The sequence below is a fragment of the Micromys minutus genome, assembly GCF_963924665.1.
Source record: "Micromys minutus genome assembly, chromosome: 9".
Lineage (NCBI taxonomy): Eukaryota > Metazoa > Chordata > Mammalia > Rodentia > Muridae > Micromys > Micromys minutus.
In genome coordinates this window covers 7,028,686-7,049,201 of record NC_137978.1, presented here as the reverse complement: position 1 = coordinate 7,049,201, position 20,516 = coordinate 7,028,686, and the positions used below count along the sequence as shown (strand labels likewise).

The 20,516-nt window shown below is 38.7% G+C and overlaps 1 protein-coding gene across 4 annotated transcripts in view; it reads right to left on the bottom strand.

The window, feature by feature from the left end:
• Positions 1-1,175: 1,175 nt before the first annotated feature.
• Positions 1,176-20,516, bottom strand: part of DOCK7 (dedicator of cytokinesis 7) — a 174,791-nt gene continuing 155,450 nt past the window's right edge. For 2 of the 4 annotated variants that reach the window (XM_080921575.1, XM_080921577.1), the window contains 9 exons: positions 20,344-20,475; positions 18,887-18,901; positions 11,016-11,141; positions 9,810-9,899; positions 9,454-9,690; positions 8,973-9,116; positions 7,693-7,799; positions 3,422-3,589; positions 1,176-1,466 (listed from right to left, as the gene is read on the bottom strand). In XM_080921575.1, coding sequence (XP_080777701.1) covers positions 1,424-1,466; positions 3,422-3,589; positions 7,693-7,799; positions 8,973-9,116; positions 9,454-9,690; positions 9,810-9,899; positions 11,016-11,141; positions 18,887-18,901; positions 20,344-20,475 — 1,062 coding nt within the window. In that variant the 3' untranslated portion in view covers positions 1,176-1,423. Of the gene's footprint in view, positions 1,467-3,421; positions 3,590-7,692; positions 7,800-8,972; positions 9,117-9,453; positions 9,691-9,809; positions 9,900-11,015; positions 11,151-18,886; positions 18,902-20,343; positions 20,476-20,516 lie in introns of all 4 variants that reach the window. The other 2 variants (XM_080921576.1, XM_080921578.1) reach the window with 1 other exon arrangement.

Genomic DNA, 20,516 nt, shown 5'->3' with positions numbered 1-20,516 from the left:
GTGTAAAGATTGCTCATTAACATTTCTTCACCGATGGTGTGATGGGAATTAGATCATGTGTCTCTGTACCTTCCCTTTAGTTTAGAGTCACTGGTAAAACTTTTAAAAATAACTATTCTGTGCTATCAGAGCTGTAGAGATTCCTGAGGCAAGAAAGGTTGTGTTTTTAGAAAACATTATTAGAAAGTATAACAAAATGGAGTGAAAAATCTCCATTGCACCTCATGAGAAAATAGCCAGTATTTCATAACTAAATCAGACTCACACAACTCTTCATGCTATCACTGAGATGAGGAGCAGTCAGGTAACCAAATGACTTAGTGTTTTCTCCCTAATGGTTAGCTCTTGCCACCCCACGGCCCACCAAAGAGGGAAGAATGCCATTTCAAGTGACTCCAGAGGTCAGGGAGTGACCAGTTCCATTGTTGGCTCTGTAAGCCACATTATCACAAAAAAGTTTGAAACATTTCAGAGCCTATGGATATTCATTCACTGGGGAAATTGTGCCAGGAATAGAAAGCATTTATGTTTTACTGTATACCTTTTTTATACTGAAGCTAATTATTTTAATGATAGCAACTAATTTATGCATTTTGTGAAACCATGTGACTTCTCATTTAACTGATAGATTAAAATCAATGAAACCCCAGCTTGGTGTTATCTTTAGTGATATCAAGTAGCCTTAAAGCAAATTTCTAGTTGATGTTTTAGTCAGTAAACACTTGGTAAAGATTAATTTGAGGCACAGAAATCAACTCAAACTGGTGATTCATGAAATTGATACTAATAAAATGACTCATAAAGGTCAAATTGCTGTCACTAACATGTTACTGGTATTAGGTTCTGGTATATTACCACTTATAAGAATGTTTTATTAAATATTTTTGGCAATTCTTAACAGGTCTCTTTTTTTTTTTGCGGGGGCAGTGTCTGCCACCATTACCTAACTGGGCGGTTTGACGCTAGTTTAGAACCTAAAACAATTCATTTTTGTCCTGCTGTAATAAAGAAATTAAAATCCCACTCATTAAAGTTAGTGTAAACATTCACATATTTAATAGTACCTTTAAAATAAGCATTACTACATTTAAAATGGTTCAAAATGAATCTATAAATGGTAATATAAATTAAAAAATAAGAACTTAAAAGTAAATAAATTTAACATTAGCTATGGTATAAATAAATGTGTATAAGTAAATGTGTACTGTACCTTTGAATCATTAAAAACTTTGTTTTAAAGATGACAGCATGTTACCAGAAGGTTAGAAACCACAGCCACAAGCCTCACATGTAACAGCCTGCATCAGGGAGCACATTCTTCAGAGTGAATCAGTGCTATTGCTTCCAAGTCCTGTTTTTCAATAGACCTCACACTTAATGTTGAATACATGGCTCTTTTCAGATGAACAGAACAAGTGTGTATTTAGAGTTCCATTTTTCGAAGGCTCATTCGGCTGAAGGAATCTCTGAGGAAAAGAAGAGGATAGTTTTTTGGTTTTTGTTTTCAGTCTTAAGGTTTGTTTTGTTTTTCCTGTCATCTTACATACATTGTCACAATCTGGCTTCAGATTCATCTATAACAGCCACTTTAGCAGCCCAATTGGTTATCTGTCCCTTAACTGCCACGGGAGCAATTTCTGGAGAATTCAAGATTACTATGGTAAGGAGCATATTGTACCATAAATTCTCTAATCATAAACTTGGAATCAAACAGATGGTTCTCAAACTGCAAAATACTTTATGTGGGATTGTTACATATTGCTATTTGCCATATTTGAAATTAGTTGAGCATTTTTAAAGTTGTTTTACAAAGTAATTGTTTCATTTTATTACATATAACTTGCAAGGGCCAGGTTTCAGCTCAGCACTCAGGAGTGAGGCCAGCCAGCGCCAAAACAAAATTCTGAAACATCCCAAAAGAGCAGCACTCATCTGTAATGTTTAACTTAATAATACAAGGCCTCAGTTCTCCAACCTGCTTCTACAGCCAGTCATTTACAAATGCTCATCGCGTCCAGTTTCCGGAAAAGTCCATTCCACATACGAAGCCAGGAAAATGGACAAAGTCAAGGTCCCAGATCACATTTTGACAATCAAACGACAAAAAAGCAAAAAATCTCCTCAGAGAACAAATATTACATGTCTATATTAAAAAACACTTAGAGGACTAGACTAGGAGATGAGTTCCTCTAGGTAGAACAGCCTTAGCACAGGAAGAAACTGGACGTAGAATTTGCCAAGTGCTTGATTACTGGATACCTTACATCTCCATCCCCTTGACCTGCGGGGGCTGATGATGGGGTAAGGTGCATGTAGCTAGAGATTTCAAAAAGACTGATGGGAAAATGGAAAGTTGTTTACTTCCTCACTGGGAACTCTGAAAGGAACTCCCCCATAGGTGTGGGGAAGAGAAGCATGGGTTTTACCACAAGTGAGTAATGTTCTCTGTACTTCCCCCGTTCCTGTAGCTTGTGGGGAGACAGACCTCCCTGGAGGCTGTAACAGAGCAGGCTCTTGACCCATTTCTTCTTTTTTTAAGGCAGTATTTGTCTTAAGTGGCCCAGATTCTCCTTGAGCTCACAGCCCTGCTTCAGCCTCTAATGCTGGGAGGGCAGGGTGGACAGCTGAAGTGTTTTTTTTTTTTTTGAATGAATGTGTGAATTTGTCTCACACATCTACAAGTATAAAATTACTAGACCATCAAGAAGTAAAGGCTAAGTTTTTGCTGCTGACAGCATAGATTTCATTTTCAATCCATATTCAAACAATGGCTTTTCAATGTTAATTCATCATACAACTTAATTGGTCATTAGTTTATCATTTCAAAGAAAAGGGTGATCAAAAACCTGCGACAATAATCCAACAATAATCTAGCCGGGTTTCCAGGGCTCAGGTATTTTGGAGGCACTGGAAGCTCTATATCTGCAGTGGCACCTTCACAACCTCCTTGGCTGTCCTCCACAGGAGGCACGGACCACTCACATGTAGTTGAGATTCATTTGTAGAAAACTCCTTTCTGACTTGTCAAAAGGAGAAAATGGCTGCAGCTTCCTGGACAGTCAGGACACCTGCTCTGGTCTGAGCAGCTCCAGGTTACATAGATTACTGATGACTGGTGGGGGAAATGAAGGCCTTGTTCACAAAACATTCTAGTGAATTCTCTCACGGGAGTGCCAGGAGCTGGGCCAAGACTTGAATGGGAGAGTCTAGGAGAGGTCTGTGAAGCCAGACTTAGTTCTGTCCCGGAGAGCCTGCCCCACAGAAAAGGCTCGCCTTTAAAGGGTAAGTGGCAAAGCTTAGACTAGTTGGATTTCTTAGATTTCTGGGGACACCACACCTGAAATTGTATACTAAAAAGCTGTAAAACTATTAAACTCAAACAGTTTTTCTACAGGCTCTGCGGGGGAAACACTTGGTTTACCTGTGGCAAGAGACGGGCAACACAGCCTTGTACAGCTGAGGGATTTTTCTGTTTATCAGTGGCTGCAGAGCCTCTTTAAGGCGATGGTAATTTCTCTCCAGTTCTCTTTGATACTCCTTTTGATCTGGCCCAATTAAGCTCTTATTTTTTCTTAAGGCATCCTCACACCTAGAAGGTGAGAAAATGTATGTTTAGACATTTTTACTCCCTTAGAAATTTGTAATCCTAAATTCATGCACACACGCACGCACCCCATTCAGTTGGTAGTGAATGATTATCTTGATTTAGGGTTAATATGCCACAGACTTCACGTGTCTGACGTGACGGACCACGAGGTTAGCAGGTGAGTGGTGGTGTGCCTCTGAAGGTGTACTGAGTTTGTGGCCAGTCGCTCTCTGCTTCCTGTCTGTGATGCAACAGGCATCTGAGTTTCTTTTAAAACCTGATAAATACTTCCTGTACTTATTAAGTTGAAAACATATTTTATTAACGTGTAGCCCAGGCTGGCCTAGAACCTGTGATTCTTCTGCCTCTGCTTTCTAAGTACTGGGAAGTGTCTTTCACAAATCCAGGCAAGGACCTTATCACTGAACTTGCTCCTGAACTGTCAGTGCTGACTCTGAAGCCAGCCACCATCCCCACTGTTTCTTCATCAGAGTCTTTAGGATGTGTGTCACTTAACTGTATTACAATGGCATCATTGTTTATCCCCGATGCTGAAAGAAAAGGTTTGGTTTAATAAACAGATCATGATCATTATCCAATTTATTCAAATAGTCAAGAAAAGGACATTTTAAAAAGTAATATACAGGCCTCAAGTGGTGGCGCATGCCCATAATCCTACAAGGTCTGAGAGGTGGACGCAGAAGAGCAAGTTCAAGGCTTCCGTGGGCTGCTCAACACAGCAAAGCCATATCTACATCTGTATAGCTAAACTTCCCCTTGCTTGTGCACACAGCTCAACTGATGCTTAGAGAAGTGCATAGTTTTAAATGTTTACACTATAGTAGAAAAGGCCGCTGAGCTTGACCACCTGATCCCAGAGACTCACATGGCAAAAAGAGAACAGACTCCCGCACAAGCAGGCCCAGATCATTTAGATGTGCGTGTGTACACACACACACACAAATTAATTTTAAAAATTAAAGAAAGTGTTAATACTGAATAACTCATATTCTGTTAATATGTTTTGGAAAAAGTGTACTATCACCTAAGTGTAGACGAGCACGTGAACCCAGAGCACCACACTAAGGTGTGCTCTGCTGCACGTGTGGCATGCAGACATTCTTCTGTGTACACGCTTTATATGGATATGCTTTGCAATAGCAGCACAGCCAGGAGTCTCCAAAAATAACCACATTATAGAAGCTAGAGAAGGAGCCACAGTCACATAATGGAACACACGGACATTAGCTAGCACAGCACTTGTAAACATGATCCCTGCAGACAGCTGCCAACAGAAACAGCACATTCTAAAATAATGTAAACTAGTATATCACCCAGAGATTCAGTGATTTCTGATAAAACTGTAAAGAGAAAACAAATTCAGGACACTGCTTGCTTCTGGGAGGAAAAGAGGGGCATGGCATTAGAGTATAGAAATTATTATTTTAATCAGTGTAAGTTTTAAAAGACAAAACTTAAGACCAAAAGTAAGTGCACAGAAAGTATTGCTTTGGTAAGTAAAAACAGACTGACGTGCCACTCAAAACTGATCAGACACCCTACTTATGGTACATCACAAAGCAGGGGCTCAGACACCAGAGCATCTGCATTTCTTGGCATTATTAATACTGGAGACATTTTGAGGTATACACTATACAAAATTTATGTATTCTGGCTCAGTGAATTCATGATGGAAATTTTAACTCAACAACAACAACAACAACAACAAAAAAAGACCTGCTGTGGCATAAATTATACCATATTTAAAATCAAACAGAAAAACAGAAGCTAGAATACCAAAGTACTTAGGATGATTAAATAATATCACTATTTGCATAATTGTTCTAATTTAACTGAAATAGGGGCTGTAAGTGGCTCAGTGGTTAAGAGCACTTCCAGAGGTTCTGAGTTCAATTCCCAGCAACACGTGGTAGCTCACAGCCATCTGTAATGATATCTCATGCCCTCTTCTGGTATGTCTGAGGACTGCTACAGTGTACTCATATACATTAAGTAAAAAATAAATTTTAAAATGTTCTCTTAAAATGTAAGATAGTATGTAAGCTGTGAACTATGGTGAGGTATGTGTTAATTGAAAAAGCACAGCTAATATAAAAAAATAAAAATGGAGTATTAACTCTAATTTTTTCTTCCCTCCCACTCCACTTTTTTTTTTATTTCTTTGAAACAAGGGTTTACTCTGAAGCCCAACTGGGCTGGATCTCACTGTATACCTCAGGCTGACCTTAAACTCACAACAATCCTCCTGTTTTGAGCCTTCAAATGACCAGGCTTATAGGCATGTGGTAGCACTAGCTATGTAACTTTTGCATTTAAACATTTTTTGGGCCTTTTCTATAATTGAAAAGGAGAAAGTCCTCTGTCTTGGCAGTAAGGCTTAAGGAGACCTGTTTATTACAAGAATTCATTCTTCTGAACAAAGTCTGTTTGGGCTTAGTATACACTGCAGGAGTCCTATGCCTTGTTTGTGTGAGACCAAAACAACAGCAGCAGCAGCATATTAAAAAAGTCAACTGTTCACAATTGCAGTCATGGTAAAATTCCCCAAACAGCAAGCAGAAAGTTACTACTACTAAAGATCCAGGGCACATAAGAAATCCAGATGTAAAAATCCAACAATGCACCAAGATACAGATATTGATCTCAGAAGTTATGCAAATGGAAAATACACACAAAAAAGTCAACATTAGAAAAATGCACATCAAAACTACCTCTTCCTCATTAGAACGGCTATTATGGAGACACCGAGCAGTAAGTGATGGTGAAAGGTGGGAAGGAGCAGCCTCTTTGCACCTGACAACACACAGCATCCACCAGAAGTGGGGGCTGGAGAGAAGCCTCAGTGGAAAGAGCACCGGCCGCTCAGGCCTTGGCTCCTAACACATACATAGTGGCTCACAATCATATGTAACTCTTTTTTCCTGAAGGCACCAGGGACATACATGATGTACCTATACACACACAGGCAAAATACTCACACATTAAAAAAAGGCTTAAAAAACCAAAACCAAAATAGAACTACCAAATGGCACAGCCAGGAATACACAGAAAAGAAACAAAGTTAGTCTTGTAGGTCAGAGGCTGACTACCCAGAGAACACTCCCACCCCATCCTGTTCACTGCAGCATGATTCACAATACCAAGAGTAGGAACAACCTACACCACCCATCAAATGATGAATGGGGTTAACAGGAGTGGGCAGAAAACGAGAGAGGTGGAGGAACTCTGAATACACCACATAAATGTGTGAAACAGTCAAAGAACAAATTTAATAATAAAGAGCAAAAAGATGGTTTATTTGGGGCTGGGGATGAGGTGTTTGCATTGAGGTAAAGTTTTTGCTGCTCAAGCATGATAACCTAACCTTAAATCCCTAGCACACATATAAACTAACAACACAACAAGACAAGAAAAATGAGCCAGGTGGGTTTTATGTTAATCTCAGTGGTGGGTGGGTAGAAAGGAAGCAGGAGACAGGAGGGTTCCTGGGGCTCACAAGTCAACCTGTCTAGTTTGCTTAGGGAGACTTTCAAAATATAATATAAAAAATTAATAAGAAAGAGACCCAATGTTAATATCTGATCTCCCCAGACTCAGAACAGTTATAAGCCAAGTCCTCCAAGTCTTTCTAATAATTCACCGAGAGCCTAGACACCTAGGTATTGTTTAGCCTGGTATATAAGCCTCTCTCTGAGAGAGAGAGATTACATTATCTTTCATTTGCTGCGAAGATCACAAAGACTAAGTACTGGACAGGGGCATACATCCACTGATAAAGTTAGGATTTCACCATTTTGTTTTCAGTTTTCCAAGGGAGGAAAACGGTGTCTCACACTAAAGAATAATACTTTGGTGGGGCAGGGAGGGGATAAACAGCAGCTTTCAAGTTAGAGAGCTAGGGTATAGAAGGGTGCAGATCTCTGCTAGTCAAAAAGAGTAAATGCCACAGACTGCTCACATGGTGAACCAATCCCTGTTTTCTGTTTTCGACAACTCCTTGTGGCTCTCAGCTCAAACTGTAGTATTGGCCACTCTTAATTTGAAGTTCTTTATATTTTTTTTTTTTTGCAAGAAGCCTCAATTACCTTTTTGTAAAGTCCTTGAAACAAAGGCGCAGTTTATTGTGATGTCTGAAGAGCTTTGGGTCACCAGGTATTTCAGACAGAAAGACCTGGGCAACCTCCAAAGGTCCCTGAAAGATAAAAGGAAGCAATGAAGTGTCCTTGTTCTTCAGAGTCAAGGAGTTTACCCACAGGGCTGCATTTCCATCGAATACATGCATGTCTCTTGGGACTCTTCAGAGACAGCCTGTTTCCCAGATATGACATTCTTATCGGCATCTTGCCTTCTACAGTCAGATTTCTTCCATAGAACCGACCACTGACTTCATCAGTGCACTATGCTTTAATGCGTCCTCAACCCACTGACTATCACACTGGATTTTACAAAAGCAACTCCTCTTGGCACTCTGAAGGCTATTCCCGATGCAGTAAATTAAACTAAAGAGCCTTTTAAACGATTTCAAGGCAGAAACAAACATGTTAGCGTACAAAGGTCTCATTTCATTCATATCCTACAGCATTCATTTCTTGGTACTGCTCTTTAATCCAAAAAGTAGTTAAGAAATACTACGCAAAACCTGACTGACAGTTTCCTTGGCTCTTAACTGGGGATTTTCTTTAAGGTCGGGGCCATGCCTAAAAACATGAGAAAGGCTCTCTCAGCAAACCAACTACAGGGGATATTATGACAACTTCTAACGTATAAAAACCACTAGTGCTCTCTTATATGAAAATATTATTACAGTTTCCCAGGTGATTCCGCATTATTTATTCCATAGAGCTTAGTGTGAAGAAGCTCTGGAGAAACATCAAGGATCTAAGAGAGCAGAGGCTCACATATGTTAAACACAGCTCTGGAAATGAGTCTTTTTTTTTTTTTAATTATGTATACTTTTTTTAATGAAAGAATTTTGTGTTTTATAAGATGGGGTCTCATTATGTAGTTTCAGCTGGTCTGGAACTAGCTATATAGAGAAGGCTGGCCTTGAACTTACAGAGAATCTGCCCGCCTCTGCCTCCCCAATGTGGGTTTAAGAGCATATGCCACCACAACCATCCAGCAAAGACAATTTTAAGTGACCAAATTTCTACAACAGAAGCATAGGTATAGAAGAAAGCAGGTATGAAAACTGTGGCTGAGATGTTATTAAACTTCTGTTTTTCCATTTACTTCCATTTATACTACAGTATCATGTGACTAATCCAATATGTACTCTTCCACGATTCTGTCATGCCGTAAACATTACAATGTTTCTCCAAGTCCACTATGTAGGCCAATGGCACACACAGCAAGAAGTACAAACCTGGTTCACAGTTGTTCCTACAGACCCCTGGAGGACCATTTGAAGCATTTTAGGGTCTGCTGGATCCTGATGTGTTGCAAATGCCAACTCCTGCGTCTTTTTCTGCATGTCTTCAATAGCAACTTCGATTGGTGTTAAGATTATCTGAGTAGAACAGTAAGTCAGATCAGTGACTGACTGAAAACTACCCAGTGAGCTTTAGATAAGGATGTCACAAGAAATGGGGACCCATGATAAGCTTTCATGTAACAAAATCTAAACCTAAATCCCTAAAGCAATCAAAATAAAGAACAATAAACACTTTAAAAAACATAAACCAAGGATGAATTAGCAACTTAGAAGATAGCCAAAAATTAATGTGCAACAATGGTAAAATCCTAGTATGCAAAGAGGGTGAAATATATCTTCTCCTAAAGCCACATATAAATTCAGTATGAATATACTAGTTTTGTGAATTCTTTTTCCTTCACTGTGGAGTTACCTCTTCTTTGTGAGTGACATTGACCCTCGTTTTAATGTAAGGAAAGGCATGAGATGCTGTCAGGATGGTCTTCCGTTTGAACTGCTCATGAAGCTCCCCATGGGCACGACCATCTAAAGTGAAGGGCGTACAGTACATGAAACGACGAAGATTATAATTTTTGTCAAAATAAGTAATTCTGTCCTTCATCTCATAAGTGTCGAAGAATGGCTCCACGTAGGTAATCTGAATGTATGCCTGAAAAGGGAAAATTTCTTATTCACCAATGATAATCTGTCACCTAATACGTGTCTAGCAAGACAACATGAAGATCTTCAGAGGCACAACCACACATCACTATAATGGAATCAACCTACCTTGTTTGGATCTAATTTACACTTGTCTACAGGATTAGAGTCCTTGATTACTTCAAGCACATCCTCTCCAAATCTTTCTCCATAAAATCCCTGTAATGAAGAGGAGGGAATCTTTTACACAACTTTCCCAGTAAAGCAGAGCAGGCCCCTGAGGAGACTCCTCAGCAAGACTGAGAGATTCGGTAGGTTTTGTTCTAGCCATGTCATTTCCATCAATGCAATTAAATAGCAGCCAAATCTATTTTTTTTTTCCAATAAAAAACCCAGGTTTCTTACAATGGGGCCACAAGAGCTGCAGTTTGGGCAATGGTTCAGAAGGAAAGACTAAGACAGCCAAGAGGTGAGCTTTGAATGCAGCCGTTCAGGAGGACCACCAAAAATTATCCTCACACCTCCCCAAAGGGGCTTTGCAAGATAAAGTTTGGGTAACGCAGTCTCAGTGTTTCTCAAGACTTACCTAACTCATAAAAGTAAGGAGTCATAGTGTGAACCAGTTTATGAACCCAAAGCCAGTGAAGTCACCTGTAAGAGTCAACACCAGCTGAGAGTAGAGGCTAGCCTAGAGCCCTGCTTTCCAAACTGTCCTGTACACACACGTCTCTTAGGGATCTTGTCAAAATGTAGACTATGGTTTGGAAAGTCTGGGGTTGGATCTGGGACTCTCCTAGGTGACATTAATACACCTGAGGTATGAGCCACACTTGGAGCAGGAAAAGGAAAATTCAGAAGAGCGGCCGGAATGGAAAGATGTACTACAAAGTAAACATAAAGCAGCCATCTGTGAAAAGCAAAGAGTTCTCAAGAGCTCGGGTGTTCTCCAGGTGTGGCTCCTGGGTTTCACCTCTGAGGAATCTCACTGGACACTTGGAGCCCAGAGGATACTAGTGAGTCAGCTATTTCCTGGGCTCCGGCTTCCAATCCCATTACACCCTGCTACTTAACTTCCTGACTCTCACTCAAGCATAGATAAATCAGAGTAATTCTGACAGATAAAGGAGCTTAGAAAATGTGTGAAAATAAGCTCTTAAAGGTATAGCTAATAATAATGTACTGTTGTCATAAAAGATTTAAAGGCTTTGAAAGTGTTATTGTACCTCTCAAAAATTCTTATGTACCACAGTTGTTTATCTTATTTAACAATTAAAACTGATGTGAAAATCTATTTTTTATAGAAACATGACATTTGTGAACTACCACAGCATTCACCTCCAATCTGTGAGAAATCTCTGCGAGTTTGGTTATTGCAGGCTCCTTGTAAACAAATTCCTGTTCATCCAAATCCCCGAACTTGGCTCCATAAAAACCAACACGGAAATAGGTGCCAAACATCCGCTTACCATCCTAGGTTTAGGAAAATGAGAAAATTTAATACAAAGACTTTAAAAAAAAACATTATGCTTAGATTGCTATATTATAAACTTTCTAAAAAACTGTAAAGAATTGGCTCAAAATTATGTTTATGTTCAAATAAGAGTAAAAACAAATAAAATGGTCTTTCTTCATTATTTCTAACAAGGGTTATATAAATTATGCTTTTTACCAAACGAAACAAAATGGTCTTTGTTTTTAAGTCCATACAGTTGGGCTGTATTAACTTCTTTCCTTAATGAACCAAAAGTTCTTAATACAAAAGTTAATTAAAACATATCGCTAATACATTTTCAAGTCAACACAATCCTCTTATTCTCTTTGAGAATATTAAAAGAAGACCAGAGAAGTTAAGAGCCAAGGGTAGCATCTGTCACAGAGCACAAAATCAGCACAATATCGAGGCCTGTCAGAAGTACTAATGTAAAAATTCTTTAATCAGTGTCATTGTTAATAAAAATATTTGTATGCAGAAGAGTATAAACAAAATCAAAAGGAAAAAATCTGGGTGGAAGGTAATAATATCATTTTGAGAGGAGTTGTATTTTAAAGACCTCCAAAAGCACCCACTAAGTTCCCAGCTCTCCGACTACACATTAGAATTACTGTCCTGCTTGTTTTCATGGTCTTCTCGGTGAGATCCTGTATGACCACCCAGAAACACACAATTCTGTGATATGACTCAACATTAACCACACAGCGTGGACAAGGACAGAAAGTCATTCTAACTTTCACACGAGGTCAGTGAGAACTAATTCTTTCAATAAGAACATCGTCTGGGCACTTCTCATGCAGCTTGGAGAGTGTAGACCCACAGCAACTTTAGGATTCTGCAGTGACTCACACACAAACCACATAAAGCCTGGTGTTCCTCTCAATTTTCCTTAAGCCTAAATTATGTTATTTATTTTTATTTTTGCTATATAGAAAAGAACAGATGGTATATACATTTAAGATGTAAATAAGCAAATGTTACAGGCAATTAAACAAAATGAGAAACTTTGTTCCTTAATTAATTTAACAGTTCTATAATACCAAAACAAGAAAAAGTAAGATAACCCCATATTATCATCCACAATAAGAAAAAAATATCTTTGGAGCTAAAAAAAAAAATTTTTTTCTAACTTAAATTTTTTTTCAATTACTTCATGTTAAAATAAATAAACATTTAAATAAGTAAATAATAGACAAGTATAGAATAAATAAGTGAAATAAAAATATTAACTGATTTTACAGTAAATGAAATCTCTGGGTGAATTGAATCACTCTCACAACAATTTTTACTGGACCAAGCGGTAGGCAGTAGTACTACCTGGACAATCAAGGCAAGAAGTTATTGTGTGGAACACGAGCAACAGCCCTACGATGACTCCTTACAAATCTGTGGTTGTTAGCTCTCTAACTGTTTCATACATGAAAAACGGTCCTCCTGAAAACCAACAATAATAAAATAGTCTATTCTAGCTGCATGGCTTAAGAGCCTTCCAAGTTAAAATATTATTTTAAATCCTTAATATTATTTAAAGACAGCCATTAGGACTCACTTCCCTCAGCTTTCCAACTCTCACTCATGAAATAACAGCAATTACTATCCTGCTCCAATTTTATTGGTCTTTCTAGAGACACCCCATAATGTATATGATCCCAAAACACACACAATCTTGTGATGTGACCTAATGGGGAGGGTACCATGAGCTCACTGCCTAAATCTGACTCAAACTTAACTACCTATACTTTTTGTATTGGTATTATTATGTTAGCTATTAATTATCTCCACTAACAGAATAAATATAAGACTTGCTCATCAAAAGAATAAAATATAAAATTATTACAACTTAAATTAGTACATAGTGTAATGAGTACTATTAAGAATAGATTAATCTTGTTGGAGCTAAATCACAGTTAGGGTTCTAGCCATCCACAGGGCTCAACATTAAAAGGGGGGATCCAAGTGAACAGAGGAAAAAGGAGAGGACATTCCAGTAGATAGAGGAGAAAAAGAAGTGAGATCTAATCATAAATGGGAACATATGTGAAGGAAACCATCCAACTAGCCATTCAAGTACTGAATGCCAAAGGTAAGTCAGGCATTACAACACATGACTTCACCAGAGAGGAGAGAGAGAGAGGTCTCATCAAGCAGTGACAGCTAAAGAAAGAGGTATAAAGCGATTCATATTGATTCCTGAGGAAAATATACTCCAGCCAGAGGAAGAACCAGTCAGTGCAGAGGCTCTGAGGCAAGAGCCTCCCTGATGTATTTAAGGAGCAGGATGGAGAATAGTGAGAACAGTGTGTGTGGACAGAGAAATGAACTGAAACACAGGAGATGAGCATCAGAGAAACAACAAGGTGTTCTGAGATGGTGCGTGTGTGCCTCTGTGTGTGTGTGTGTGTGTGTGTGTGTGTGTGTGTGTGTGTGTGTACACACATGCACATCTGTGTGCTCTAGTGGGCGAGTACAGACAAAGAGGGGCCAATAGTCTGAATAATGATATTTTGATTTAGAATTCTCTACTGCTCACCTACTGGCCAATATCCAGTTTTCAAAACATAATCATGTAGCTTTACTTGCAGGGGAAAACAAAAACATTCCTCCAACTTAATTTTCTTTTGTTTTGAATAACTTTCCTATAAGTTGGCATTATTTCCTTTACTGTTTAGAATTCATTCTGAATTTTACACCATTCCCACATTTTATATATATGTGTGTGTGTGTGTGTGTGTGTGTGTGTGTGTGTATAGTTTATTCTTCATAAGTTTTACTTACAGTTTTCATAACTCTGTAGGTTAAGATGAAACTATGCACCAACAAAGAAAACTATGTCCCATATGAAACACTTATATCTGTTCTAGCTTTGTTCTCTTTGCTAACGAAGAAGCCTGTTGGGCTAGTGTGCACTTGCAAAAGGACACTGGGCTGTTTCCTACACGACTTCCACACAGACATATCAGTAGTGGACAGAGTGCTCATCTCCTTTGCTTCTGTTAGGCCTAGTCTTTCTAAAGACCATTTGTCAGACTCTTCTGACTACAAATTCTACCTGGGAACATATTACATGGAACATCTTGCTGATTTTTTGAAGGTTTGGGGAGACTTAGAGGCTGATCCCAGGCTTTCCATGCTCTCTAGCAATGGACGGTAACTCATCCCCTTTTCTTTTTCACTTTCTATGCTGAAATAAAACTTTGCTAAAATTTCCAGATTGGCCTCAAACATGCGATCGTTTTTGCCCCTCCTCTGGAATAGGTGGGACCACAGGATGTGTCATTGAACATGGCGTCTTCGCTTAAATCTTAAATTAAGATTCCAGCAGGAGCTGGGGATAGCTCAGCAGTCCAGCACTTGTCTAGATTTCATGGAGTCTATGGGTCTGATCCCCATTATATCAGCATTAACAACAACACCAACACACTCCTAGTGAGGGTAATGGTGGTGTCAATAGTGTGAGCACAGCAGCAAGAAACGTGATCTCCAAATGCCTGAGTATATGCTGAGTGAGAAACACTGCATTACTGTATTAACTTTCTTTTCTGTTTAGGTTTTTAGCCTACACTGGCCTTGCCCTCCCAATCATCCTGCTTCAATCTACAGACGGCTGGACCTACAGACATGTAACAGCATGCCCAGCCTACATGTATTACATTAATATTTGGCAGAATTCTGTGACTGGTACCACTATTTCTTTCCTCATGTTACAAATGAAAGAAAACAAAACAAAATTAAAACAAAAAAACCAACCTCCGGCAAGTTTATGTGACACTCAAATCAACCTTTACTTCAGCTACATCTTTCCCATAGTCTATGCACAAACAGAAACCCCAGGACCCCAGAACAGCTTTTGAGTTGTCTTCACCTCTTTGGTGTTTTTCTTAAGAATTCCTGTGAAGTTCTTTAAGTAATTCAACTTATTTTTAACTTATTCTTTGTTTTGTTGCAGTTTTAAAGCAGGGTTTCATGTAGTCCAGGGTAGCCTAGAGCTCCCTAAGTAGCAAAGACTGGCCTTGAACCCTAGATCCTCCAGCCTCAGCCTCCTCAGTCCTGGGATTCCAAGCATAGACCACATGCCTGCTGAGTCCCTCTCCTGTTGGCTCTGTCTCCTGTCTTACAGTGCCGTCCTCTTCCATGACTGCTTTTGTACTTTGCAGATCTTTCTCGTATAATGCAGCATAAAAGTCAAGTGGCAGCTCCACAGACATACTTACCTCAGATTCAGCCCAACCGGTTTCTAATCTGAAGTTCAGTTCTAACCCTTACATGTCTCTATCACCAGAAAAGATGTCAGATCCAATATCATCTACAGTTTACTGACCACAGAGAGCAGAGGAGGCAAGTCTGGCAAGTCTGGCAAGGTCCTACTAGCTCCACCTTCCAGTCTGCCTCCAGGGAGACAGCGCTCCACAGAGCACGTCCCCTCAGACACACAGTTCTTCCCACTCAATGATCCGGTAGCCAGAATCTTAGAGTTAGAATCTTGTTCCAGAGTTAGAGACCCATGAGTGCTTTCTACCCATTCTCCCCTGCAACCTAACAGTATCTTATGCTCTGTCTTTGAAACAAAAAACAAAACAAAACAGAAACAAAACCACTCCTCACTCAGCTCATTCCTCTCCCCCACTGCAATCAGCGGTTTCTAATTCTGCATTCATTTTATTTACCTGGATGAATTACAATATTTAATTTAACATTAGTGAAGAAGCCAGAACTGTAGTCAGCATTTCTGAGCACACAAAACCCAAAGCATTAACTCGCATCTATGTTCATCCAGTTCAGTAATGAGTTTAAGGTAATCATTTTAGATGCTTCTAGGTCAAAGAATAGGGGACAGAAGTGCATCAGGGTTTATCTTTAAAAAGTTTACTTTCTAGCTGTTCTGGATAAAAAAAGGTACATGGAGGAGAGAATGGTATTCCCTTTAAAGAGAATAATAAATAATGTACCTTTTTTAAATAGAGAAATGTCATGTGACTGTGCTATCAATATTTGAATAGAATTAATTGTTTTGAAAAAATGAGCTTACAGTGATGAATTTCTTCAAAGAGATTGATAACTATTTGGCAAATGAACAAATATGTCTTTCAAAAATAAATGATGTACACAAAATGTGAAATGGTCATCAAATTTTCACACAGAAATAAATTTTTTCTTTTAAAAATATTCTAAGTGCACCATAAGAAATGACTTATTTCATGTTATTCAGAGAGCAGTAAGTGGGCTTTGGAGAAAATGAAAACTCAGACATTAAGAACAAAGTATGGCAGCAAACTGCGGAAGCTCTTGAGAGCTTCACAACACGTCACTTGTCAAGTGAACACTTCAATAACCAGCTCCATGCGGCCCAGAGCTCCCTCTGCCTCCCACACTATCTCCCCAAAAGCTTTGCCAAGTCAAATAATTTCTACTGAGTCAAGAACAGAATGAGGAACAATGCAGACTCAAAGAACCTTATACTATATATAAATTGTCCTTACTAGGTATCGTTCCATGAGAATACTAAGAAATTAGCTAAGAAACAGTTTTCAGAAAAAAATGAAATCACTGAAGCTGTCAGAGTTAAACAGGAAAATATTCACAAGGTAGGAACTTACCACAATAGACAATAGTAAAAGGAGGGAGTAGGTCAGCAACCAGGGGCAAGAGAGAGAAAACAGAAAGCATTTTAATTAGGGGAATTTCAAAACATTTAAGCAGCAAATGGTAGCAAACACATTTTTAAAATGCAAGCATCCACTTAAATTTAACAAGTACAGCAAAAAACACACGTGCACCAAGTTCGGACGCCATGGAGCTGAAGATCCAGCGCAGGCAGTGAGGAAGATGCAAATGAGGAGTGAGGGCTGCACAACCTTTACCATGCAGAACTCGATGGAGGGTGGGTTAGTGTGGAAGCCAGGACGGGATACTGTCCAGGGGTCGATTTAGCATCAAGCAGACTAGTAAAAAAACTGCTCAGAGGTTTAACACATTCTTAATTTCCTGTCTAGGTTTCAGCAAATTCTGTCTCCTGTTAGAATACCCACAAGGAGCCCTAGCCCTTGGGGATGGCTGTGGCAAGATTCTGCATGTATCTAGAGGAAGCCACAGAAACAAGAGACTACATTTTAGGTATTAATGAGGTTACACACGTTTAATCTGGAGGACAAAGGTACATGTAAATGTGATGGCTCATGTAAAGACAAGGAGAGGCAGGTACTATTTCAGAATGGGAAGACATCCAATGGTAACATCTGTCTAAGGTTTTCTTTCTGGGTCTTTAAACAAGCATTGTAAGGAATCAAGTCAAGAAGCCTAGTATATTCAGCCAGTGTAAGTTGAGAGGCAAAGTCAGAACTCTTACCACACACCTAGCCCAAGGCCATATTCCCTATTAGGGCTTAAATTAGAGAATTTTCTCCTTCACAAAAAGATGAAAAATTCAATTTCAAATAAGATATATTTTATATTTAACATTCCAAGTTTAACTACTACATAAAAGGAAGCAAATGTCTTCATTATGCAGGAATAAACACTATCAGAATACGATGCCAATTTTTTTCTTACAACTTTATTTGAAAAAACAGAGATATATGTACAGATTATTAAAAGCATTTTGGCATAAAACTATATGAATGTATTTTTGTCAGTACTTGATTTTTTTAAAGGTTTGATAGTATGCATTGAAATCTCACTAGTTACCATAACAAAAAGTACACGTAAAACAAAACGTAACATGGAAATAGTCAAAGTTTTCTTGGTGTGTATAGATTAAACAGAATGATTTTTAAATATCAAAAATTGTCACAAGGCTATCTTCTTAGCTCTTGAGTTATTAATGATTTAAGGTCTAGGTGTACCCGACTCTGAGAGGGTGCTATACACTTATTTGTGTGTGTGTGTGTATGTGTGTTTTGGTTTTTTTCTAAGAAGGAATGAGGCTTCCACTTTTTGGCCTTTCTTTTTTTGAGCTTCATATGGCCTGTGAGTTGTTTCTGGGGTATTCAGAGCTTTCTGGGACTAGTATCCAATTATCAGTGACTGCATATTCTGTCCTGATGTCAAATTTTTAAATGCTAAGTTTTCTTAGTTCATCTTGCTCCACCAACTAAATTTGTTACCAAAATTAATTTCTTTCCTGGGGTAAGGGCTATACCCAGGGCAAAGTGACTCATGATCAAATTAAGCACCATTTATCAATTCCAGCACGGCCACTTCCCACCTGCATTTAGTTCTCTCCAGTGTGCGACCACCTTTACCGACAGGATACCAGGGCATAACACTCAGATCATCTTTCTCCTAACAAAGGCTTAGAAAATAGTGTGTCCTCTGACTGACAGCAGCAGACAAATACAATATTTCCTACTATACCTCTGAGCAATGACATATAAATCGACCTCTGTGAGTGAGTGAAGCATGGGTAAGAAAAACATCTGTCTAAGTGTTGATGACAGAAACACGTCAAAGGATAAGAACAAACCGGGTGGTGACACAGTGGCTCATTTACCAAAGAATCTCATTAGTGAAACGGTTTCCATGCACTGCCTAGAACCTCTACATCAAACAGGTCTTAAAATAACTTACAGTATTTTAACATTTCTTTGGTTAATGAATTCAGTTGGTAAGCAGACAGCAACAGAATGCCCACAGCTAGCACATGTGGGCAAAGCATCGGCATAAGAAATCTGGTCAAATCCATCTACTAGTGTCTTTAACTAACTAAAGCATTACCTACCTCCCAGCCAGTACTCTGTGTAATGAAAAGTAAAAAAAGAAAAAGAAAAAAGAAAAAAAAAAGGGCAAGTCATAAAAAACTGTTCAAAAGAACAAAGAGGCCAAAGGAAGGTCAGTTATACGGTACCATACCAAATTCTTCTCCTCAGGATAACAAAACAATTTAAATAGAACATATTTTATCATCTAAGATAGACAAAAATTTTATAACACAGTTGTGCAAAACTCAATTCCTAAAATTTTGCCTTTGAAAAGCTAAGCTTTTAAAAGTAAAGGTACATTTTCAGTCTAAGTATACATTTTACGGAAAGGGAATCTGCCGCTATTCTGTTTCGTGTCTAACTCAGATCTCTGCCTACCAGGCTTCATCCCACTGAAGCATCCAGGTTAAACAGCACACACACTTCAGTTTTGCCAAATAACAGGAACTGAATCAAATGGATGGAACTTCCTGGAAAACCACTAGTAGCTGTACATGTGGCAGACTGGATACATAAAATTTGCATCATAGAGCTCTCAAGGCAGATGAAGTTCCTCAGAGCATGTGCTTAACTGATTATAAAAAGTACCTGTTACTACCATGAAACCTAACCAATCTATTGCAACTTCAGTATTTTAGAAGATTACAATAGAGTTCTGGCTTAACAGGAACAACCTACTTTACTTTCAGATTCTGTCTATTCACCTGTAACAGCTTGGCCGTGGTGGTCAAACAGTAAACAGTGAACCTATTCTAGAACTACATGCAGGAGTGGGCAGTCGGTCACTCCTCCACTGCCTTGTGGATGCTGTGCCTGTGAAGGGAGCAGTCATGCACGAGGAAGAGGAGGAGGCCCAAAAGGGAAATTTCAGTGGAGCCAATGACTTAATGAGAAGGCACCTGCCACTAAGAGTCTATTTCACTTTCCAACAAAGTTGAATTGATTCTATTTTGGGGAAAGTAAAGTACTAAAAATCACTCTATAAACTGCGTAAGGACTTGTTTCATCACTGTTTTATATCAGAAACACTGTGGGTGAGGGTGCAGATAGGAGAAACAGCTACAGCAGTAAGAATACTAGGATTTCATTACACTTTCACGTCATTCAACAAAAAAGTTAACTTACACATAAAATTATTTTGGCAACAGAGAAACAGGTGCTAATTTAAATATCAAACCCATAATTATATTCTACAATGTAATACAGAAATAAAATTCCAAAACATTGCTAAATAGTAATAATTCAAAAATCTGACAAAGGAAAGAGTCATTTGAGGAGTTTCTAATAGTGATAACTACCTTAGATAAATTCATTCTTTTTTGTTGTTGTTGTTAATAAGTCTGGTTTTAACTATGAACTATTTTTTAACCCAAGTAAAATGGCCATTCCGTGGGATTTGACTAGGTGTGAGCACAAAGCAGTGTTAAGGTCTGTAGACACTCCCCCAGCTAATAAAGTCAGAAGTAGGAACTGTTACCTGATGAACTATTTTGCTGAATGCTTCCTGGAGTTTGCCATGGATTGTGGAGAGCTTCTTTGCATCCCGATTAGCTTCATGAATAGGAATGAGTACTTTGTAAACCTCATTAACTGCTTCGTACATTCCAGCCTACAAAAATAATATCTGTGAGATGCTGCTTTCTTTTAGAT